The following is a 25,971-nucleotide window of genomic DNA, read 5'->3' as shown; positions in this document are numbered from 1 at the left end:
ATCAAGATACGACCCAATGAAACTGCTGAAGGTAGGCTTTAGGTGTGGGCAGTTAGATAGGAAAGGCTTAGCAATTGCTACCTTAGCAATGTTAGGTGGACTTCAACCCCTTTTTTTCTCCTCTTTCCAGCTGTGAAAACTTTGAAAGATGCAGGAAGGTGATTTGTTGGTTAGGTGGTGTGACAGACACATAATGATAACTGCAGGATAATGATGGAATAGAAGGAAGGACAGAGGCTAAGAGACTAGCAGGTCACTTGCTAGTATGAGGAAACAAGTTATCTCAGCTACATATGGAACCTTCACTGAACAGAACTGTGTTAGAATCAGAGAACAATTTTTTGCTCCCTTCACAAGATGCACACTTACTCATTGCTCTTTCATTACATGAAATGTGCCAGACTGGTTTAGGGCTTTTGCAAAGCACAGCTCAATGTCATGCAGCTCCACCCTCCTTATCTCTTCTCCAAGAGGGTTGTTCTTGTCTGTGCTGGCTCTTGGAATAGACTCTTGGCCATCCTCTTCCCCAAAGTATTGGAGTGCCTTTCCATGGCATCCTTCCATGGAGAAATGCTGGTTGTCACTGCTGAAAGACCATGCTAGAAAGTATAGTACTACTTATGCCATATGACTAGAAGTTGTAAAAGACTAACTTAGTTTGCCAGACTGGTCTTACTTTACTAAAGCCAACCTGAAAGCATCCCTGTTCTTGGGTATGTGGAGTGGAGAGGCAGAAGAAAATGTGTGTGTGAGCACAATTTGCAGCCTGAACAAATCCCAAGCTTATCTAACATAATCTCAAGAAACAACATTATTAAAAGCCATTTTAATGCATTTTTACTACTACTTGGAAAAAATCTGCAAGGGGCAATTTTCTGCACTAAGCTACAGGCTGCCTTTCTGTCCACTGCAGGCTGTGGGACTGTAACATTTTTACCTGTTACATAGCACTTCATACACAGTAATCAATCACCCTAGCACAAGGGAGACATGAGCAATCCCACTGCCCCGTTTTACCAGGAAAATTAGGGCCAGATTTTTTCATGATGTTGTTCAAAAAAAAGTCACACCTTAAAACTCTCTTGATTTTAAGTATTTATTATGTGCATTACAGCACAGCCTATGTACCCCAAGCTTCAGTGTATGAGGTGCTACTTATAAAACAAGAACAAAAAGACGTTCCTGTGCTCCAGTGAGTTTATTCTGATCTGGCTGCCTGGCAATACCAAAATGTTTTGTTGAATATTAAGACTGAATAAGCAGACAAGGCATGTGGTGTGTACTCAAATATTTTTTAATGAAACTTTCTGACCCAAATGACCCTTGAAAGGTAGAAGCTGTCATTCTGAAAAATGTGTAGGGGCAGGCATCACATTTACGATGCAGAATCTGACACAGTTTCAGTGCACTGGCACCAAAAGTAAGAGAGACTTGGGGGACAATTTTTTGGCTTTAAACCTTAAGGAAACTGCCTAAACACTGGAAGAAACAAAAAAGTTTACACTTTTTAGAGAAGTTAAACTAACCTATGGTGCTTTAGGATATTTTTTTTTAGAATAAGTATCCTGTCTTACATGGTGCTGAACAGTACATACAGCAGAGAATACCAATTTTGAGAAAGAAAATAAGCCTCATGACACAAATCCTGCTCACTGCACTTAAGTAAACATTCTTCATAGTGAATCCAATAGGACAACTTATGAAAAGTAGAGAAGAGAATTTGGTCCATTATGTGGTTATCAGATTTAAATTACACCAATAACTGAGATGCATGGGGTATCAGTGACAGGAATACTGGACCCAGAGTGTATGATTACTCAATTACTCCAATGTCTGTTGGATGCTTAAAGGCTAAAACAATTTTGGGTTCCTTCCAGTCAGTGCATATCACTGTCAGCTCTTCAGATAGTTTACCTTTCCCAAGAAGCTTTTGCTTACCTTATCACCTTCCCAGATCTGCTGCTTGCATTCTCCAATTACTGCACTTAACTGCAAGCCACGTTACATATACTTTACACTTCATCTTTATCTGTTCCATTTCGGTGATGTGATATTAGGCAAACATCTTAAACTTACAGCACTGGGCTTTAAGTCACTGACATCTTAGATTTATTTTCCTCAAAGCTTTCAGTTTTAGCAGGAGCTCAAATGGAGCACTGAGAAAGTGGAGCAGGGAGCTGTAGCCACAAATGTGGAGGAAGTTTGGCAAATGGAAGTATTCTTGAAATATAAGGTAAAGGAGCAAAAATCTGCAATACTCTGTAGTTCTGACTCATAAAGGAGACCACAAAATTGGAACTTGAAAAGAAAGCTGAAAGAGAAGAAAATCTAAATAAAAAATAGAAATGTGTAAAGCGAAAGGTTTAATTCAATAAACTAAGTTAAAAGAATTCCATTAGCTGGAATACATCAGCTGGAAATATTTCCTATCACTGCTGCTTTTTCTGTTTTAAAAATCTTAAAGAAGAACAGATATTCACAGACCTACAAATATCCATATTCTCCATCAAACAGTTTTATCTGATTTAGGTTTACCCTGAAGTGCCACTACTTGAAATGTAATGAGTCATTCAGGGCAATAACAGCCAACTCGTAGATTGCTCATAAAAGCAACGTAGTTAATATTTAATATCCAAAATCAAACTTGTTTCTTCATTTTAATTCATCACATGGATCATGAACTAGCTTCTGTGTGCTGACAAAATTAATACATAACCAAGTGGTTGGCTTCTGCTTTCATCAATTACATGTTTTGAGCATCAGTCATCACTTCTTACAAAAGCTCATCAATCTTTTCCTCAGTTTGCTGTTTCTCTGAACATTTTTATGCTCCAAACCTAAAGGCACACTTTTATAATGCAAATAAAAATTTTCATCAAAGACAAGTTAAAAAAATTCATCACAGCCAATACATGCAGAAACACATATACCAATAAAGGTAAATAGAAAAGCAGTAATGATTACAAAATAACCCATCCAACTGCTTTTCTAATATTTTAACATTAAAATACAGATGTGATACAATATAAAAATGGGACACATTGAAAAGGCTGTCTAAATAAAATAGAGCACTCCACATGACTTCAGAGCATTCCTAATCCTTATGCTTTCAGGGTAGAGTTCAGGTCCACGAAGCTATTCAAGGAGGGCTAGAAACCTAAATATCTCTTCAGACCCAGACTACAGTCAGAGTTTGGGTCTCTGAAGAGACTTTAAAGGCACCCAATGTTCTGCTAAAAAACATCTTTGGGTTACTGACATCTTCTGCAAGGAACCACCTAAACATTCACTTGACTGCAAGCTAATGCTTGAATTCTGCTGGCTGAAAAACCATGGTTTTATAAGAGGGTACTATCAGCACTAACTGGTTACTTAGCAGCTCTGTTAATCATTTTTCTGGAGGTGACCCTATTTCAAATTAAAGACATGAGATTTTTAAAATATCAAGTCCAAGTCACACACATGTACCCACCCATCTGTACATAAAACTAAATCATGCAAATTCATGGAGTGCCTTGCCCAACAACGCCATATGAACAGAGTCCATTATTCATGATTTAAGAAAAAAGCACGCTCTAGATAGTTATATTAATAATTGATTGGAACTTTGCAGACCTCAGAGCTAGTAACCCAAAACTGCCTCAAATTAGAAAAAATAGATGTGGTAGTAGTTAACGTTAAGGTGGAATTCTTCTGATTGAACAATTTATCTGGTAGTGTTTCAGATAATTAAACTGAGCTCTGAGTAATATGAAAGGTTATGGTCAGTTTTTATCTTCTAGCACTGCAGAGCTGTTGGGACTTGAAAATTATATGCAGGCAGGTTTGGAATGGGTCCAATGTAGACCACACCGGGCTAAGTAACATCTGGTGCATAGGGCTTGGGTTTTTTTAAAGTGTGTCTGGACAACTGTAAAACAGAAATTACATACATCTCTTACTAAAGGCTGTACATAATGTTGGCAGCAAGTTACTTGTATATTATGTGGAAAGGCATTGTTCTGGTCTCAAAGCTGCCTACCACCACCCTGGAACTTGTGCAAAGACATTCCAGTTACACTGTAAGCATTTATTTTACATCAAGTGAATGAGAAATTCTTCATGCAGGTTCTAAACCTGCATCTTTGACTGGCATTTTCCCCTCCTCTCTTTCATATTTAAAAAGTTTAAAAAAACCCAAACCAAACAACAACCTCAAAATATTTTCTTAGACCACGGTCTGACCCCATGATGTTACTGACACAGGTGCGACACAATGACTTCAGAAACTGGTACCATGGTACAAAGTGCTGATACCATCAATCTAGTCATTACTGAATTTAAAGAGTTGCATTTTTACACAAAGTTTTCAGATAAGAAAGACTTTTCTGTAAATTACAAGATACAAACAACATTTCCCATAAGTTGGCTCCATACCATTCCCCTATGAATTCAATAAAAATTGCTTTCCTATGGATTAGAAGAAAAGCAGAGAAAAGAGATGGTCTCCCAAGCTCTGCTCTGGGCATGTACTGTATAGGAAAAGAGACAGTGGAGGTTAAAGTTTATCACCATCTGTTTCTGGCCAGTTTCAGCGTAAAAATGTATATTTGAGTATTTTCTAAAAAGCAGAAGAGCTCATAAGTGATTATAATCACTCCTGGAAACATGGCCAATGCCTCTTTATGTCCATCATGGTCCACCTGCTCTTCTTTCCTGTCTCCTAAATTTTTGTGGCATTTCCCTGCTGCATACTGGCTTAAATAGAAATGCCCCTGGGGCAGGTCACATATCACCAAACAAATCCGCAGAGCACCTTTGCAACCCAGTGCCTCAGGTCTCTATTGCAATGAGACTATATTGGCAGGAAAGAGCATCTGACCTGGCATAAGGAAAACTCCCTAAAAATATTTCTCCATTTGGAAAGAGATGGAGGGAAGAAAATGGATGCATCTAGAAAATTAAGCTAATGTGTTTGACCATAAATCAGAACCTTTTTAGGAAAAAAAAAATTCTAAATTACTTTTTCATAATTTCAACAAAAAAATCTACAGTAATATTCTGTGGTTTGAAATGGTGTTTCTGGTGAGAGAAAAATATTTGGGCAGAAAAAAAGTGTCTCGAATACCCCTTATCTTATCTTTTCCAGAAAAAAAACCCAACAAAACCCCAAACAACAAAACAAAACACAACAAAAACACAAACAAAAGCCCACCCCCAAAAAAAGAACCCCTTACACCTCAAACCCCAAAACTTCTCTTAAAAAAAAAAAGAGAGTTATTTACTTGGGTCACTCCAGATGTGTGTATGGTTATGTCACTCCTCAAGGAGATTCAGTGGTTCCTAGGAGTGACTACAAGCAGCAGGCAGTGGTAAGGGACAGCCCAAACTTCAGCTTTCCAAGACAGCTCCCACCTTGCAGCTCCATGTACTGAAACTTCAGAGCACATGACTGAGCAGTATGTTCTCGGTTTTCTTGATTAAAATGTTTATTAATCAAATTAAAATAAAACTGTCTTGTCTGTACCAAGACAGAATGGAGCACCAGGAAAACCATCAGTGCCAGAAAACCATCATCAGTCTCTGACAGAGGAGCTCTCCTTCCACAGAATTTCTGTGTTTTAGTGATTTCCAGCACAGCTCACACTGAGGGCTCTGCCTCTTCATTTGGAGAGAGAGGGAAAAGAAAGTAGGGGAGTTTCTGTTTAACAAGAAACACCATGAGAAGGATTAATTTTCATGAGGGTCATAGCTGATCTAAATGCATGTCTGGGACAGTAACAATAATTTTTTTGTTATATATATAAAAAATAAAAAATATCTGAGGTAGTAAGAAGTTTTTTTGGGGTTTTTTGGCGTGTTTTTTTTTTTAATCCTATGAAACGTAAAACATTATCTCTTACTCGTCACCTGAGAGGCCCACGGGCTGCTTCCCAAAGCAAACCTCTCCCAGTTACTGGTTTGGGTGCCCAGCCAAGTTCCAGTTGTGGAAATTACACTCAATCAATACCTCAGTTAAGACTGGGACAGACATGTGCAATGTGCCAAATCATTCATCCTTGAGACTACCAAGAGCCGAATCTTTATTCTTCCGCTTTGCATGGAATACACTACATTTTTTCCCAAAGGAATGGCTGCACTCTCTCCTGCTACATCTGCTCTCCCCGGAAGGCAAGCACTGGGCTGGGCCAGTGGCACCTGCAGGGCAGCAGTCCATGTGCACACCACGGCTGCTCCTGGCTGGATGGAAGCCACTTTATGAAGGTTTGTGACCTGTTGCTTTCACAAAGAGTCATGCTGCAAAAACTCCCAGAGACACCCAGGACAAAGCACCTGCAAAACACACTTACTACACAATTGCTTTTTTTCATTTAATGGCATCTGAAACCATTAAGTCAGCAAATAATAGTGTTCCTGAATGTGGAAAAAAATAAGCCAAACCATTTTCCTTCCAAAGTCTGAAACATAATTCCTAGGCTGTGAACAATCGCCAGTTTTTAGCCCGCAATTACATTTTGTTGGTTTTAAATCTAAATCTAGTGGCAAACTGCGACTGAGATTTTATAGCATATCAACTCCCTGTTTAAAACCTCAGTCACAAATTCCAATACAGCAGATTTCTTACCAAATGGTCTTTTAAACAGCAATGCCTTATATTTAAAATGGCTTAAAGAGGTTTAAGGAACTCGCTCATTGCAAAGGTAAAGCAAGAGGAACTTACAATGCAGGAACTAGAAATAGTATGATTTTCTCTTCAGAGAAAAAGATTGCCTATGGAAATATGTCTTGCCCAGCAAAAATTTTCAAGTGGCCAAGGTCAAGGATAAGCAAAAATGTCACTAAAATGTCACTGGCAAGAAATGAGACTTGTGTAGTTCCATCAGATGCTGACATGACAGCCAAGCAGCACTACCTTACACCTGCCATCTCTCTTAGAGATGAAAAAATGCAGATAGGTGAAGGACTGAAAAGCTGAAAGGCTGAGCACACAAAACCTTCTGTGCAGCAGTGTCATTGCAGGCTGTCTCTTCAAAACCCTGACCCAGTGGCTTGGATCAATGGCCTGGCTTCATGGGATGGTTGCAGACATTTTGGTGTGGGAGACATTAAGGCCACAGCCACGCAGCACTGTGCAGCAACATCCTGAGACACAGACTATTTGCTATTATGCTCTTGCTTAAACATCTTGCACTTCTGCTGGATACTTGAAATTCAGATTCAGAACAAAATCTTCCCTAAACAAAGACATCTCCATCCACTGTGACTCAGAGTTGCTTTTCTGCCTCTTTCTGTGGTGCCAGTGCTGTAAGATGCTTTCCTCCAAGCCTCCTCTGCAGTGGGATCTTACCTGGGGAGAAATCCATCCCTCATTTACATGGTGTATGTGGGGAGCTCAAAAGAAGGCTATGTTTTCAAACAATAACAGTTATTTAACTACTTTTTCACTTTTACTTGGAAAATTCTATTACTTGCAAAGTCTTTCAGCTTTTCTTCTCAATCTGAAAATGTTATTCCTGATTTGAAATACAGGGAGCATGGAGGAGGTCCAGCTGCAACCTGAAATTTAGATCAGCTTCTAAGTAACACCACAGCCAGAGGTGGCTTCTCACTGATCTTTAGTTCAATAAAAGGTTGATCCATTTTCATAAGGCTCACATATGAAGGTTAAGAAAAAGGCAAACAAAGTTTCTATAACAAATCATGGAAGGAGTAAAAATAATGACATAAAACCACATCCCAGAGCAACCTGTAATGAGATTCATTCAGGGGCTGTAAGCTGCAGCTATGGGCTACTAGAGGGAAAAATGCAGTCTGTTTCTACAGAACTACATCCATGTTCCAAACCCACTCAAAACCAGAACTTGCCTCACATCCATGCTGGGTGGACACAAGCAAGCCCTCCCTCAGAGACAACTTCTCTTTTTTGTGACTGGATGTCAAGGAGGACAACCCAGGCTCTCAGTGGTGTGGGTCAGGACACAGACCTGTGTGTACCCCCCACACATGGACACAGCACTGCAGACTGAGTCACTGAATGCTCCCAGGATCCCTTCATTTACTGCCCATGGTTAGGTAGTTTTTAGATCATGTCTCTAACTAGCTTGCCTGCATAAAAGGTTTCCATGTCTTGGTATCTTTCCAAACTACCTTCCTGACAGTGCTTTGCAACCCAGGTGTGTCCTTGCTCTGCCTGGTCACACCTTGGCTCCTCTCACCATCAAACAGAGAAGGCCAAACCCATCTCTCCTGGCTGCTCACCTGGCCAGAGCAGTGCATCACTACAAATTTTACCATTCCCCAAAAAAGGATTATAACTTTCACCTGGAAAAATTTATACTCACATGTAACAACTCATCATAGCTGAACCACAGCTACTGCTCCAGTACATGCCTCCAGCCACACTATACAATGAACCAAAACCTGTTTCAGGTCAGCATAAACTAAACTGAGATCCATGCAGTAGCTTACCCAAAGTAATTACAGAAGATTAGGTTTAATTTCCCATATAGGTTACTGTGGTGAGCACTCAGCACCACCACAGCAGCCTCCATTCATGAACAAAGCACTTTGCTGTTTCTTTCCCAGCTTAGTTCTCCATGTGCACAGCTGTGCTTGGTGATTTCTTTGGCTAACCTGGCTGCTACATGAACAATCTGACCAGATTACCAGGGTAATTAATGTCCTAGCTTCACCTCTCTCAACATCCACACATGTAGTAGTTAATAACTACATTTACATAGAAGCAATGAGAACCAGCAACATCTCTGAATGACTTTTGCAGAAAGACTCTCTCCTTAGACCTGAAGCCCTATTTTGTTCCTGCTAAAGCAATATTCCTGATAAAAAAAGTATAGAATACAAGCAGGAAGGTAATATAGCACCAGAAATAAAGCACTGTACAAGTTTATGACTGCAGCCATAACTGTGCAACCCTAATGAACAGGTGAGGACTCTTAGCCCACTCTTAGCCTAAGATGTGTTAGACCTTTCACTACACTCCCAGTGAACCCTTCCACTCCCACTGAATCCCCTGAGGTAGCACAAGCAGACACAGAGAAACCTCTCCAGCCCAGCATGCACTGGAAGGGCCACCCCACATTCCACATACTCCTCCAGGGCCCATTCCTCTGGTATTTAGGAGCATCCTGGGTCTCTGAGCTTCAGGAGTGCACGTGGAGTTTGTGCCCCAGACAAAAATAATTCTGTGGAGTGTGGCTCTGGGGAGGGCCCTCTCCAAAGGAACAAGCACAGCCAGTTTGGATGTACTACACGTCACCCAGTAGATGGTTTATCAGGACTTAAAGCTCACTATACCTCATAAACATGTCCTTTCAAAGGGCCACTCATAAACTGGAAGCAACACATCCTGCAAAGGGGAAAGTGTGGCCTACACTTAACTTATTTATTCCTATCTAACATATTACAGACGTCCTGATTTTTACAGCATTACATGTTTTGAACCTTTTCAGTGAAGTGGAGGTTTCTCATTTCAGCCTAACTGCTGTTAATCTGTTCCAAATGTTAACATTGCAAATCAGGTCTGGTTACCATCTCTGCCCCAAGTCGATAATAGGAATGGAGCTGATCAGCATCTGGTTTAGTTCAGAGCACAACTTGCTGCCTAATACTGCAGAATTTGGGCTGGAAGTTGGTTGCATTTCATGAACACCACAGAAAAAATTAAACTAACAACACTCCCATACAGTCATGTGTCATTATTTATTGCTCTATAGGCTTGCTAAAGATAGAATATCACATTACTAATTTTGGCAAATTCCAGCGCACATAAACAGGCCAAAACCTCTTAACATAAATTATACTAGAGCTGCCTAATGATAATTTAAAAAATTCAGTCGCTTATTTTACAGACTTGAGATGGAAGAATAGTTTAAAAATAAGAGAAAACTGAAAATCAGTTTCTTATTTTGTCTTGCACTTTAAACACGTGAATTGTTAAGTGTCTGATTTATTGCAAAGTACTTTGCAATACAGCACTTTAAAAATATAGAAAACTGTTGTTGTCAATGAAAATGGTCTAAAATAGATTTATAAAATTCAAAATAACATTTTAAAGGAATGTAATAATTGACCTCACATTTAATAATTGATTCACATTTAGATCAAAATAAAATAAAACCTCCTGCTGACTTAAATCAGAGCTCAAACCAACTCTCAGTATACACAATAATCTATCTCAGGATTAGCTGTGATGTTTCTAACATTCAGAAACACTTCTCAATTTTTCCATCAAGCACTTTTTATACTTTTTATACTTCATTCTGAATTCCCTTACTGTGTTGTCTATCATTTTGCAGTTGTTGATATAAAAATTCTGCATGCAATATTACTGAATTACATTTCTTAATCTAAATGGCAGTTTATCCTCTACAAGTACAATGAAGACTACAGGATGAAAATCTCTTGACACCTATAGAAAATAAACCATGAATAATTAAAACTAACATATCCATCAACTTTGTATTAAAGTTCAGTTTGAGCAAAACCAATAACAATGACCTTATATATTAAAAGACCATTTTTTAAACCGAACACAGAGAATACTTAAAACACCTAGAGCCTGAACAAAATGTACATGGATTCTGCCAAATGTACCCTACAATTTCCTGTCACCTAAGGCACTGACTGGTGTGGCCCACATGACATTATTTTCTTGTCACCTATAAGGAATGTCTGGTCACAGAAATTACTTATTTTCTCAGACAGATGTAGCTGGTTGATCACCCTAACAGTAATATAATATTTATGAAGTTAATCAGGATAAAACTGATTAGTGCTGTATTCATTTTATGGTGACACCTATGAGCAGTAATTCTGGGGGCACTGCAGATTCCATTGATTTTATTTTACATTTCAGAAATCTGAAGCAGAAAAAGCCTAAATTACTGAATTGTATCATGTTCCACAGCCAAATTAATAATAACACTGACAATGTGCCAAGCTGCTTCATGCTAGTCACAAAATGATACCATTGTCCATATTTCAGCAAGATTTCTCTCATCGTAGCAGACTGACTTCCCTTCCACTCCACAAGGGGAAAATTGACCAATCAGAGATAGTTTCCAGCAGACTTACCTATTTTATGTGTACATATTTCATCAAAGAGGTCTTAACCTACTTAAGGGGGGAAAAAAAGTAATATCCTGATATGGGAGTTGACATGTTACCAATAACAAAGATCAGCATAAAAAGGAAAACTCAACCCAGCTAGAATGACACACAAAACCCAAGATCCAACAGCCTTACGCAGGCAAGAAAAATAAACAAATGTTTTATGATCTGTCATTGCTGAAATAGTGTGCATCTTTCTTACCAGCACAAGCTACATATATTTGCCCTCTAAGCCAAAGACCATTGCTAGCAGCAAGGTGCTAAGTTAACTGATGGGAAAGAAGTGGAGATGCTCCACGTGCCTGGAAGACAATTCAGTTTATTCAAGCTCAGTTCTCACTTCAGTATTTTGCTGACATATGAAGTTCTCCATGAATGAAAGGCAAAGTGTCTAAGCAATATTTCTGCTCCTTTCGAACTGGCAAGAGAAGGAAGGCAAACTTGGCTGTCCCATGCTCCAGCTCCCACTGACTCTCACAGAAGCAAGGAGACCTCTCCTCTCCCCTTTCTCTTCCTTTACAGTCCTTAGAAGTAATTTTTCATATATTGTTTATACAACACAGAACTTAAATCACCAGAAACACCAAAATAATGTAAGATATTCTATCTATATTCCTACTTAAAAATAAGCCTTTGCCAAGCCAAAGTATTTCCTGGCTTTTCTCTTTTATCATGGCCATTGCCTGAGGTGCAGCCTGCCCCTGCAAATAGCCACACATGCAGCAACTTTTTTGGGTGAGCATTAGTGGATAAAGCTGGGAACCAGGCTCTGTAGAGACAGCAAGGATTTCAGAAGTCTCTTCACTTGAGGAGCCTGGGCTGTATTTGATCCCTGTAGGTAGCTCAAGCTCTACTTCCTGCCTTCTCTAAGGTTTTCACCTAGGGCTCTCTCCTTCACTTGCTCTTAAGGACAGCCCCAGTTTTACACCAGCTCCTTCTGACCAGCCACCACTCCCTCCTGCCTCCACTTTGGCTACACTCTGAACAAAGAAGGGATGCTTTCCCTCATGCCTCATCCCAGCCACAGCTCAGGCAATATTTCTTTCTCCAGGGAGGACAAGACAGTCAGGACAAGCAGCTGGGTGCTGCTCTTACAGTGAGTTTGAAAGGAGAAGGGGGAAGGCTGTAGGAAACCCAGCTGGCCAAATCCACACACAAATCCTGACCCTTCCCTTTCTAATCCTGTTGGAACAGAAAGACGTGCACAGAGAAGGCAGACAGGCTGTTCAGAGTAAAAAGAGCCCACCTTCACCTTTTCAGACACAGGCAAAGCTCCCTAAAATTGCCTCTTCTGTGCAGCTGACTGTGCTACCTGCAGTCCTGAGCTGCCTTGAAGCTCAGAGAAACTATTTGCCTCCATACCACACGAAGTGCATTACCAAAAAAAAAAAAAAAGCAAGCAAACACTGAGATTTATGTTTTCCTTTCCCTGTAATGTTTCAGATTTGTTCTCTGAAAAACTTCAAGATTATTTTAATTTCCCCTCAGACACTGCATATTAAATAAAATGGTAAAGTCCATGTCCTGGATGTGGCAGATCACAATTAATAGTGTAGTCATTAGGACCTGTAAAAGTCAGGTGCTATCCACAGAAAAGCATTTGTTTCAATGGAGCTTTCTGAGGGTTGGATACATTTCAGAGAATTTTAGTGAAAGAGAAACTCAACCTATCGAAGCTAAGTGGCTAATCTCTCCAATTGAGTTCTTCCATTTTTCCAGCTGTTCATGGGCCAGAGGCTGACACAGCCACATGATGATTTGGTCACTTGCTGAGAACACGAGGACCTCAAGCTCAAAGTCTCTCTCTTAATCAGGTAGACAACATAAAGCTCCATCTCCTACAACCCAGGGAAATGACTCAGCCATTAGGTTACTGATGATCCAATGTGTATTCAAACTTGTGGGTATGGCTCTTTCAGCAATGAAAAGGTTTCTGGTTTTTTCTAATATGGTACAAAATCAAAGTCAAACCTCAATTTTATTGTAAAGCATACTCATGCATTCTGGCCAGTGCTCATTCATATCACTTCCCATTGAAATTGTCTTCCTCATTCAGGGCATCTGAAAGAGTATCTGCTCCCCTCCCTCCACCCCTGCTACCAGGTTGCCACTGAATCGTTGGTTCCACAACTTTTTTCAAGTCACTGAGAGCTGTCAGGCATCCTCCTGACTGCTCCTTCAATTCCTCTGTCCCATTTAGCTGAAGTGATCAGGAATAAGCTGGCACTCTCAGTATCTGGCAGCCTTCTGGTGTTTGTTGTTCACTGCCAAAGAACATGCCTGCAGTTCTCACCCACAACTGAAAAGGAAAGAGGACAGAACAAGAGAAAAGCCACCACCCTGGTGTGACAAATGTCATCATCCCTCAGTTCTCATCTGTGTCATGGTTGGCCACAGCACATGGACAGAAACCCTGCCCTAAAGAAACACTGCAAAAGATGTAGCTGGTAGGAGGTTACAGGCAAGAGGCTGAAGGAATGGACTTGAAGATGTGAAGAAAAAAGACCACGTGGCTCCAGAGCCCAGCAAAACACAGGGTTTCTTAAATCTCTATTTGAAGAAGACATTTTACCTCAATAACTTCTACAATTTTTGGTCTCTGCAGCCTTTCTTGCACTGATTTGATTTAAAATGTTATTACTGTATGAGTCAGCAGACACTTTTGTTGCTTTCTTCCTATGGTTTTATACAAAGACCACCTATGAAAAGGCACCTTTCAGTTGCTTACAAATACACAGACAGGGTGATTTTGACAACCATCTATTCTGCTTCTACTTAGGAGTCTGGCAAATGGAGAACATAAAAAAAAGAAAAAAAGTTGATGCTTAAATTTAAGAATCAAATCCACATCTAAGCACTTAGGCACTTATATATGTGCCTCGATTTAAGGAAAAAAACAAACACTGGAATAAAAAAAAGTGCCAGCAAGGCCAAATGGGAACCAATGACTTGGAGAATTCTATCCCGTATTTTGTTGCCTGAAGAGAAATCCAGGAATAGGGCCCAGGAGCTCATTTTAAGAAAAATATTCATATGTACACTGGCTAGGGCTGGAGGGAATAAATCAGATCATTGATCCCCTCTGAACTGGAAAATCACTGGAATTTTTAAAAAAGCACTATTCCTATTATAAAAGCATTCAGAAGATTGAATATGACATTTGGGCACTGAAAGGACACAAGAAAGGTTGTTGTCACCCTGAAGAGAGGTGTTAGAGTATGGTAACATGTCCTCCCACCTTGGCACAGAAGGCCCAGGTGCTGTCAACTGCATTAAGATCCTGCCTCTTGATCTGACCTCAGACACCCACTGGGCTCCTACCAGACTCCTACCCCTAGACACCACAACACCAGCCAACCTAAATGAACTTTCTTTGCAGAGGGTTTTGGTTTTTTTCTTCAGCAAGCTTTACATTAAAAAAAAAAAAGAAAAAAAAAAAGTCAATCTCTTACTATGCTTCTTCATCCAATTCCCTCTCAAAGTGATGGTATCGCTATTGATTTGTTCTCAAAAGTTTGCTCCCAAATGGCTGCATCTACATCTCTGCTCTACTGAGAAGATGATTTCAATGTGGAAAAGCCTTTATGTTCCTTGAAACTACTTGGATAATAGGTGTAGCTGTTTCTTTCACATGGCTAATCAGGCTCAAAGTTACCTGAAAACTGGAGCTTCCCAGGAGGAGTAAATGATCTGTATTAGCAAAGGCTTCTTTCTTGGTCTAGGGAGTGCCTACACATAACTAAATCAAAGTTTACTTAAAAGCTTGTTAGAGCTTTTGGCTCCATACAGACATCACATTTCTGGGAAGTTTTGATCAAAAAGCTTGGCATTACTACAACTACAATATTGTTACAAGTCATTAAATGGTATTGATACATTTAAAACAAAAATGTTGTTTTCATTTTATATGCAATCTATCTCAACTGTGGTTTGCAAGACTGAGCTGCTTATATATTTTTTTAAATTTTCTTCCCCTCTGAATTTTTCGAATGCATTTCTAGTTTACAATAAAGCCTTCCAATAATGCCCAAGCATCCCATATAATAACCATTCAAAAAAAAAAAAAAAAAAAAAAAAAAAAAAAAAAAGCAAAGGAATAATGTTGATTAGAGAATTAAAAGGATCCAGCAGCTATTGACTTTCAGTAGATGTACTAATAATTTAAAATGGTTTTCACTCCTGATTCCACATTAAGCAGAACAAACTACAGCAGCTGTCCAGGGAGATACTGGTTTACTGGGTAGTTTTCTTATGCTGCTGCCCCTATCCTGATCTATCCACATTTACAAGATTTCCAAAATCTAAACTGAAACAAATACTCTCAGGTGGCCAATCACAGCTTTGAGTGTCTTATCTGTGTTTAATGGAATAAAAAACACAAACCAACTTGTCAGGCACACCACTGTGTCAAGCTCAATTACCTAAATAAACACAAGTAATGGTTAATTTTACTTGCTGCTTACTTTTTTGAAACTGTTTCAGTGTTGATTTCTGCAGTCTCTTCCCTAGAGGATTACATCTGCCTGGTTTAAAGTTTCACCTCCAAACACCACTTCCAAAACCTAAAAACTTGTTACAGAAAAACTGTATACATTTGGGAGAAGAACCTTCTTTTTTTTCTGGAAAATTAGTCTTGATTCTAAAAGGAATCTTATTTGAGCAAGCCCCATCTATGAGACAAGTAGTGCTTCTATTGCTGATGTAAATAGGTCATGACCTGCCAAGATGGAAGCCCATCAGGAAGGTTTCCCAAGCAGTGGTCACTCTAAATGTGCCTTTCTCCACTGCTAGCCCTGAGGCAGATGCCCATGTGCTAGATAAACAACATAAGGAACCCTCCCATCAACAAGGTCACACTGAAAGCAGTTAAAATATACAGGGATGAGAAGAAAATAATGTTTACACTACCATTTCAGGGGCTTTTTTAAACAGTCTTACACATCTCTTTTTTACACAGTGCAAAATGCAGCATATTTTGTCATCCTCTACAGGGAAGAGAACTACCAGACCTACACTGATTCAGGCAAGCTGAAAAGGTGGCTCTTCTTCCCTCCAGACATCCCTTTGACCTTGGATAAAGGGCCTCCCATCTGGAAGTGTTTTCCCTAAGCTATTCACTCCATGCTCTTTCCCCCCCACACACAAAATCCCCACCGCACAGCGACTATGAGAATTAAACTGCAGTCACCATGACAGCAGGAATAATAGATTTTTCTATACGTTTGCATATTGTTCAGCCTGGATCAAGTCCACCCTCTCACACTCATTGTCAAGCACCCACAACCCAGCTAAGCTAAGCGCAGCTGTTCAACAGGACAGGTCTATTGCCTGATGCCCTTTCAGTCCAAAGCAAAGGCTTGTACTTTTGGGTGTGCACTGGTAAGTAAGAATGTACAAAGCCTTCACAGATCCAGAACAATCCAGCAACGGATCCACTTGTATCCTCACCTCCATGCCTGGCACCAGTGGAACTCTTGGGTACCACAAAGGCTCACGCCCTCTGCAAGGTTCCTGCTGTGCATGGCCAAGGGGAGAAAATTAAAACTGAGAAGACATCTGTAGTAGGGGCAGAAACCTCCAGGCAGATTCATGTTGATGTGAAGCCAACTCGTGGATACTCCTGTCCTGTGCTGGGTCTCTCAGCACAGGTATCTGAGCACTGCTTGGCAGGCTCTGGGCTGTGCCGGTCCCATTTCCATTGCAGTGGTGCCTGCACCCCAGGACCCCTCAGCAATGGGACCCCAGGTGCAGACAAATGGTGTTTGCTCTGCAAGATGCCATAGGGAATCTCGTTATAAGGGCATAAGGGCTGAACAAGCCTTTGCACTACTCTCCAGCCTTTCTTCCTTCTGGAGAGACAAACGTTTGTGCTGCTTTATAGAGGATCACAGAACAAAATGCATTTAAGAAAGAGAAAGGTGCACAGATAAAGGTTTTCAATTTCACATCCAGTTGCTGAAAAACAACTTTTTCTAACAGGTTTGGGGTGGTGTTTGATTTTTTTGGTTGGTTTTGATTTTTTTGGCTTTTTTTTTTCTCAGTTTTTAAAAGGCAAGTAAATTAATGAGCATTTATTTCTGAAAACTGGTCTCTGGATTGAGTCCAACTTCGAGCTGGTGACTTTCAAAGGGACACACATGCCTAAGGGTGCAGTGTCAGTCCAGGTAAGATTAAGGACTGATTTCAAGTACTTCACCATTTGTGTAGACTTAAGTATCTGGAGTTGTTTAACAGTTCTAACATTCTATTCAAATACTGAGTTAAAAAGAAGTGTTTTGAGACATTAAGCTGTGCTAGTTTTCTAGACACAACCACATTCAAGAACTGTTCTAATGCTCCTCCACTCCGGTACCAACTTGAGTGAGGGTGGGAGAACTGTTCTCTGCCTGCATACCAGGGTACGTGCACACTGCATGGTGCTGTTTCACTGGAATGTATGGTTCAGACTTTAATGGGGTGCTGGTTTTACAGCTGAATATATGGAAGCTCTCGAGTTACACGAATTATTATTGCAAACCTGACTACAGCTACAGTTAGTGTTCCTGGAAGATGAGGGTGCAAGTAACAAGAAGCTAACAAATTCATGCCAGTAAGTCAAGTTTAATTTGCTTTCCTTTTCCCCTCCCTCCTAAAGCTGGCTGAAACACAAGTTCCACTGTAAATGCAGCGCCCAGCAAACATGGATGCCATCACAAATACACTGCTGCCAGGAGGAAGTCCTCCGTTGACTAATAACAGAGTTTCCAATGGCAACTGCAAGATATTCTGGGCACTGAACTGAAGAGATTTAGGGATATATTCTAAACAAGATGTACTTTCTGCAGCTACAGAATAGGAATTGTATAACATCTGGACAAAAGTTTTTTGGGAAGTCACCAGTGACTTGTATTACAAAGGCAGAATCGGATGTTTTCCTGGCTCTTCAATGACCTTTACTTCATCAGGTAACACAAAGCTCTCCTTATCAAGCCTCTTATCAAAGCACAGCTGACCAAAGGAAAGACAATTCATCCCTACACAGCCTGCCACTGCACAGGTCTCAAGTTCTTGCTGTCAACTGAAACAATATGAAAACATAGCTTTTTATTTGGAGAGGAGGAGATTGCATGCTTTGTAATAATTTTGTGCAGCACTTGTGACTGTCAGAGCACAATACAGAACATAATGAAGTTCACTCATGAACTAAGTAACCCACTATTTGAGAACCATTGTTTAATGCAAGACAACATCAGTGAAATATAACAAAATCATTTACTAGAACTGGAAAACTACTTTGATAAAGATCACATTATATCACAGCTTCTCTTCTGTAGCCTTTGCTTGCTGAGCATGCAAGGCATTTCACACAGCTACCTCCCCTGCAGACATCGTGGGTTTTTTTTTTTCATTTTAATACAGAAAAACCCCTGAGTTTCCATTCCTGCAATGAAATAGTTTACCAAGGACTGTCCTTGCATTTTCATTAGCAGTAATTTATTTTATCAAGTACAAACAGATTTGTTGGAAATATTTGCTAGGTCAGTTTGTAAGCTCTACTATAAGGCCAAAATCCAAGCACAAATCAGAGCGCTAAATTAGAATTTCAAAAAGATACAAAGCAGCAGTGAAAACTAGAAGGTTCTAAGCAACCATATGAGATTTGTCATCAAATCACTTAAACAAGAAACAGAACAAACTTCCTTACAGAGAAACTGATACATTCTAAGCCCATCTGCCACAGTTAGGTTAAAAGTTGCCTCTGAATGAATTACATATAGATGCCTGCTGCACAAGAATACTGCACTATTGGTTTTCAGTACCTTGGAGGTAAAATGTTTTGCACTGCTAAGTAATTTTAGTCTATAGTCCAGCTTCCCACTATTTTTAATTTAAGAATGCAACCAAATTATTTGAGATGTAGGTAAAAAAAAAAAAAAAAAAAAGACTAATAAGGGTTTAAAACTCTAGATGGCACACTCATACAGTAAAAGACTAAAAATCTGAAATATAGGTTCCCCTATGAGATTTTCTTGGTGGATTTTACACCTGAACATACATATCTATCTGCAAATACTATTCCAAGACCAGCTTGTCACTTGCTATCATAAATGGATCTGTCCTATTCTCCTGTTAGAATTAGATGATCTGTCAGTATTTACAGTTTTCTAAGTTAATTTAAGACTCCACATTCTCATGGCACAGCATCCTGTCTCATTATTATATTTCAACCTACTTCATGAATAATGGGAATGACACCTTATATGTTTCTTAAAGGCAGAATCTCATGCAGCAATCAGCTCAGTGATAGTTTTCAAGCTTTGAATCATAGAATCATAGAATCATAGAATTAGCCGGGTTGGAAGGGACCTCAGAGATCATCTAGTCCAACCCTTGACCCACTGGAGCAGTTGCTAGACCATGGCACTGAGTGCCACATCCAGTCTTTTTTTAAATGTCTCCAGGGATGGAGAATCTACCACCTCACCGGGCAGTCCATTCCATAGCCTAATCACCCTCTCCGTGAAGAAATTCTTTCTAATATCTAACCTAAACCTCCCCTGGCACAACTTAAGACTGTGTCCTCTTGTCTTGTTGAAGGTTGTCTGTGAAAAGAGTCCAGTTCCCACCTCGCTACAGCCTCCTTTCAGGTAGTTGTAGACAGCAATGAGGTCTCCCCTGAGCCTCCTCTTCTTCAGGCTGAACAGCCCCAGCTCTCTCAGCCTCTCCTCATAGGGCCTGTGCTCGAGTCCCTTCACCAGCCTGGTTGCCCTCCTTTGGACCTGTTCCAGGACCTCTACATCCTTCTTAAACTGAGGGGCCCAGAACTGGACACAGTACTCAAGGTGTGGCCTAACCAGCGCTGAGTACAGGGGAAGAATCACCTCCCTGGACCTGCTGGTGACGCTGTTTTTGATACAGGCCAGGATGCCATTGGCCTTCTTGGCCACCTGGGCACACTGCTGGCTCATGTTCAGTTTCTTGTCGATGCAGACTCCCAGGTCCCTTTCTGCCTGGCTGCTCTCCAGCCACTCTGTCCTCAGCCTGTAGCGCTGCGAAAGTCACAGCGAAAGTTTTTGTTGCTGCTTTGTTTTCTAGCAAGAGCTCAGCTCTGTTTTATTACATCAGGTTCAGGGTCATAAAAAAGGACATTTTAATACACAGGCTTTAACCTTCCCATCTAGATAGAGTAGGCAGTATAAAATGAGAAACTCATATCAGCTTGGATGGTGGCAATAGTCATGAAAATGACACCACAGTATTTTTATTACAAGCTGTAAAGGAAGTGATAGCTGTTCAACTGAATTGCCACAGGACGCACCCATACAACATCCAGAATGATCAGAATGTGCAAAATTAATGAAATAAGGCATTTGACTAATTACCTGAATAAACCAAGTGCCTGAAGACAATATAGACTAACAGTGTATTAGGTGCTTCATGCTAATGATGTGTATTTACACTTCTACCCTCCAGTTAAATACAAGGCAGTTGAAGGAGCTCTCTCATCTGTACATTCCTGTAACTCCTGGTTACCCTGGAGAAGCCAAAACACCATAACTCACACCACAGTGAAGGGCTATGTGTGCTGTAGGTACTACATTAGTAGAGACCAGCAGGCAGCCCTGCATTCAGGTGTTTTTTTAATTCATGAACTGTAATATATGGACCACAGAGGACACACAGGAGGAATAAAAAAGTGCACACGAATATACTGATTGGAGAACTACCGAGTGGACATGGAAGCTTTTGCCACAAAGCCACAGAGAAGAATGTCTCTGGCCTTAAGCCAGTACAAGAGCTCCTCTGAAGCAAACTACAGGTGTAACTTTACACAATTTCTACAGTACTGGATATCAACTCATTAAAAAAAATTATGACAATCATTTTTCTCCAATAAAGTTCATTCATCATCACTCCTCTTATGGTAAATATTTACCAGAAAATGTACATCTGTAGCATGACTTTGCTCTTAATTATGCATATAAGATAAAAATTTCTAAAGTACGTTAATTGTTTATGTATATAAATTCATTATTTCCATTTGCAAGTCAAATAAATCACTGACTTTTTAAAAAATAATTTAACAAGTTTATTTCTACAAATTATGGCTTAAAAGCAGCTACTGTAGATACAAAAATCCAAAGAGTCTGGTGTGCAGCATGTAAGTTCTTTATGTTGTCTTCATGGATAAGTTACTTCAGTTGGTATTCATCACATTTCTTGTACAAGCAATAAATAAGAATTTTATTTTTCATAAAACATTATTTTAGATAGTGTGATAATTAGTACAAAATTATCTTTTAACAACACTAGATTAACATAACCCACAGGTTGTTCATTACAGGTTGATCATAGGTTTTAAAGTTTAATATTGAATCTCTCCCCCAACCTAAGACTGAGTTATTTGCAGAGTCTCCAACATGTCTTCCACTGCCTTCAAAGAGTATTTAGTTTCTTTCTTACTGCGACCTGCAAACTAAAAAACAACAAAAAAAAGATCATAATTTGTCTTTATATCAGAAATTCTGTGCATAGATCCTCTCCATATACCAGCCCTAAACACAAAATACCAACAATTATTCTAATTATTACAAACCCAAAAGCACGGCCTCTTCATTGTTTCACTAAAATTTTGCATTTTTACTAGAATAAAAACTACATCAGCCTTCCTCTAGTAAGCAATGAAAATTACAACAGAACTCCATACATTCACTATTTGCTCTGAATTTGCATATTCAGCACACGTATTCTACTTTGAAATTTAATTTACCTGAATAAAGATCTTCCTGTTGTATTGTTTGCTCCATAAAGTTTAACATAATTTTTGTTTCTGGCTTGAATTTTTATGCAATGCAAATTAAATTAGATTATATTAATAATTTAAATAGTAGCAAGACTTGGACTTGTTATTTAAGCTAATCAATTTTCTATTTTTGTTACAGCAAGACAGAGAACATCTACAATAAGATGATCCAGTCATCATATTATTATATTTTATGGTTTGAAATAACTGTGAATAATGACCTGGTATTTGATTATAACTATTATAAGAGGAATTTCAGAAAGTATTTGAAATAAAATTCGTTGTTATAACAAAGAAAGATACAGTTTAATAAGTATTGCTTATGGCTTTAGATTCCCTGAGACACATGGAGCCAAGTTTGGGAAAGGAAGGAGTAGAAGGGAATGACATGTTCACCACCCCACACTGACCTCAGCAAGGTTTTTCTAACTGTATTGATGATTCCCATCACTCGTCAGCCATGTCTAACCCATGGATTTATTGACCAGGTTGGTCTTCCATCAAACTAAACTCTCAAACCATTTTTAATACACCTGCAATAAAAAGTTCTGCATTTGGGGTTGGGACAGGTGGTAAGTAAATTATGGAAGCAGTAACTATAACTTGCTGCTAGTAAAATAGGCTATTCTTTACCTAACATCTGAACACTCAATAAATTTTCAATTTGAAGTTTTTTATTTCAAATACCACTGGTGTCTTGCATAGTTAGCCCTTGATTTATAATGTGTCCCTTCTCTCTTGTAATTAACTTAATTTAGCAAACTCTTCATGACCTGTTAAGAAAGATTAAGTCATCAAACCCAGGTAATATCACACCAGCAACAAGCTGCAGGACTTGTTAACCTGCTTTTGACCCCCAGGCTACAATCTAACATTGGGATTCCCAATCAGTACTGAGCTGTAAGTGAAATGCTATTTCCAATTTAATTGTTAGGAGAATTAAATGTTGTTATTGTGGCAACACTTTAGAGTTAAGAGACACACTGAAAACACTCTTCCTATTTCGTATTTCCAGATGACAAACAGAAGCCAGGTTTTGATTGTAGTAGTACATAGAGACCCATTCTTCAGATTGTGCAGTTTCCACAGTGAACTGCAATAGTCAACTAGAGAGGAAAATCAAAGATTTCTTAACACTCTCCCAGCTAAAAGAAGCAACTTTTGCATGGATCAGACTAAATATATCTGCTTTTTGGTCACACTAAACAACAGTCACAAGCAGATACCTGGGGAGTCAAAATCCTTTCATAAAAACAAATGAAAAAAACGTAAATCAAAATCCTAGACTGAAAAATGTTTGTGATTCAAATCATTCAGAGATTTCAATAAAAAGCACAGAAGCCTGAATACATTGTGGTCAAAAAATGTTTGGCAAGATCCACAGAAAGCACGCAGAGAAAGATTCAAAACCAGAATATTTTTAGTCATTTTACCTCTCATCAAGGGCACTGAAAGCAAAGCTGACATTAGACATTACTTTAAAAAAAATGTTACTTGCTAGTTTCAAGAGTGCGTGCCTTCATGACACTGACGTCTACTTTAAGCTGAACAAATAAAACCAAACTCTGCGTCATAACAAACAGAAGTATACTTGGAAATTTAATCACTTCAAATTTGCCCTGACGAACAATTATTTTGTCTATTCTGCCATTACACAGCAATTTGACTGATTGAGCCGGAATCCATTTCTTAAAATCATGATTTAATTTTCTGTTTCCCAAATGGTTTGTAACAGAATCACCTCTCCAACCATAAACAACATGTGGATTGCTAACACAGAAGAATTTAGCAATGTACCCAAGAAGCATGGATCTGGAAAATTACTACGAGTGGGATCACATTAAAGATTTTTGTGAGCATTAATCAAACTTGCCTGCCTCTGCTGAAACATTTCTACCAGAGGACATGCTAAACCAATTACCTAATTGAAGAGCATTAGGTAGCCACATTTTGTTGCAATGTTAAAGTAACTGAGACTTAAGTCCTCAGTCAGAACAGACAGCACGTCCCTCACAGGACCAGGACCAGCAAAGAGAATAATCCAGTTTCCCAATGATAAAACAAAACTAAGCTTACAACAATAATAAACTTAAGAGTCATCCTATGAATAATGAGTACTCCTCTAACATCTGAAATAAAATACTAAAATTATATCTTGTTTGTTTGCTGTTTCTTTTAGCCCAGCCAATTAAAGGTAAGTGGCCTAGAGAATAATGAGCCAGAAATTCCAGCTCCATGCAGCAGCCCTAGCTACAAAACCTTTCCGTCTTCCTTTGAAAAGTTTATATTTTTCCTAGATTAGGCACAGATGAGAAGTACTAATCAGCACAGAGCATTAAATATTTAGCATGAAAATAAGTATATTCACCGGATGGAACATAAGTATCTGTATTTCTCAGAAAATTATTTCATTCAACTATCCTATATCATTACATTTTCTTATAAAGTAACTGCTGTACAGTATAACCAACACTGGTGAAAGTAAGGATTTCTTTTTACACCCAAAGTTTGTTTTCTTTAAAAAAACCAATAAACTAAAAAGTTCATCTGATTTCATACAGGAAAAGCAAAATCAAGTGCCAAAGCAAACTCCCTGAATAAGAAAATCAAAAAAAGGGCACCAGTAAAAATATTTCAAGTAAACTGCATGTAAAATAAAAAATGCAACTACAGTTAATGCTGAATTTGGAAAAATAAAGGGTTTTCCAAAATTACTGATCAAAGTGCTGGTAATTGAAGTTTAAATCCAGACTGAAAATGAGGAAAGATCTCATTGTAAGACAACTGCTTGAAAGTAACTTTTTGAATTAATAATATATCAGTTACAAATTCATGTAATTTGTCCAGGCACCCAAGTTGGGGATCTAAATGTATATTATTTTCTAGATCATGACTACAGGAAAAGTTGCATTTAACAGTATGAGAAGGTTGAAATAATAAGACAATTCCAAACTCAACAAGCTCTTAAGGCTCTTATTACATGCTCCAAAGTACTTTGGATAACGCAAGGAAAGTGGGGAGGATTTATAGAGATATTTTAAGTATCTAGCTTAAAGCCTGGCCAGACAACCCTCCTCTAATGAAGGAATCCTGTAAGGGCTTCCACTGGCACAAGCAATCAAGGTTTCATCCTTAGGTCCAAAAGATGACAATTTCCAACCACTCAGCACACTAAAGGAGCAACAAATCAATAGTGACTCAGAGGGAAAATTGCCACCTACTCCATCCCTGAACACCACTTGCTGTTGGATGCTCTGAGTCTCTGACATACACACGGAAGGGGCCAAAAACCTTCTGCAGTCACGTGAGGAGCTCAACAAGGTTGGGCTGGGGCAGTCCTGCCCAGCTGTAATCATCAGAGCTTCTTGTGGTACTTCTGTACAGGGGAAGGGGAAGTCCACACCATATGCTTGCCAAATCCCTGCCTGAGCACTTTAGATTTTCTGTATAGCTACATTTGGCCTATGATTCCAGTCAGATTGGGCATTCGTCACTTTACATCTCCAACAACTAAAAAGAGCAGCTGAAGTATGCAACATACCACAAAAGTGTAAGTCACAAAGTAGTTACAACATGTTTTAGATCTAAGTTAGTTGTGTTAACGTGATCTGTTCTGGTAAATATCAACCAAAAATACTTAATATGTAGGATCCAAAATAACTTCACAAAAACAGTGGAACTGCACTTTCCAGTTGATAAAAAAAAAAAAGACAAAACCAAACAAAAATCCAAAAGCACCCCCTATACACAGAAACCTTCCCAACACTACCACTGCACCCAATACAAGTCATATTTTGTTAGATATGTTGCAATGTTCACAAAAAGCCACGTGGAAAGGGAAAAAGGCAAGGTTTTCTGGCTGTGAGTCAAGCAAATACAAACTGTGATAATGAAACTTTTGTTCTATGTAGAACGAAGAGATGCCCATTTCTAGGTCTTAAATCGTGGTATTGCACCACTTCACAGAAAACTCAGGTTTTACATTTCCATCCTGAGTCTGTTTCCCAGAACTGCTAACTGGTCTCTAGTGGTGCTCTGAACTGGAAACTTCAGTTGTAATACTTACATAAAACCTGTCT

General features: G+C 39.2%; 1 protein-coding gene across 1 annotated transcript in view; it reads right to left on the bottom strand.

Annotated features, from left to right (window-relative positions):
* Nucleotides 1-21,163: 21,163 nt before the first annotated feature.
* Nucleotides 21,164-25,971, bottom strand: part of EMC2 (ER membrane protein complex subunit 2) — a 36,679-nt gene continuing 31,871 nt past the window's right edge. Inside the window, exon 11 of the mRNA XM_030446047.1 lies at nt 21,164-21,565. Coding sequence (XP_030301907.1) covers nt 21,479-21,565 — 87 coding nt within the window. The 3' untranslated portion in view covers nt 21,164-21,478. The remainder of the gene's footprint in view (nt 21,566-25,971) is intronic.

This window comes from Calypte anna, chromosome 2 (genome assembly GCF_003957555.1).
Source record: "Calypte anna isolate BGI_N300 chromosome 2, bCalAnn1_v1.p, whole genome shotgun sequence".
NCBI classification, from domain to species: domain Eukaryota; kingdom Metazoa; phylum Chordata; class Aves; order Apodiformes; family Trochilidae; genus Calypte; species Calypte anna.
This window is presented reverse-complemented; position numbering and strand designations above follow the sequence as displayed.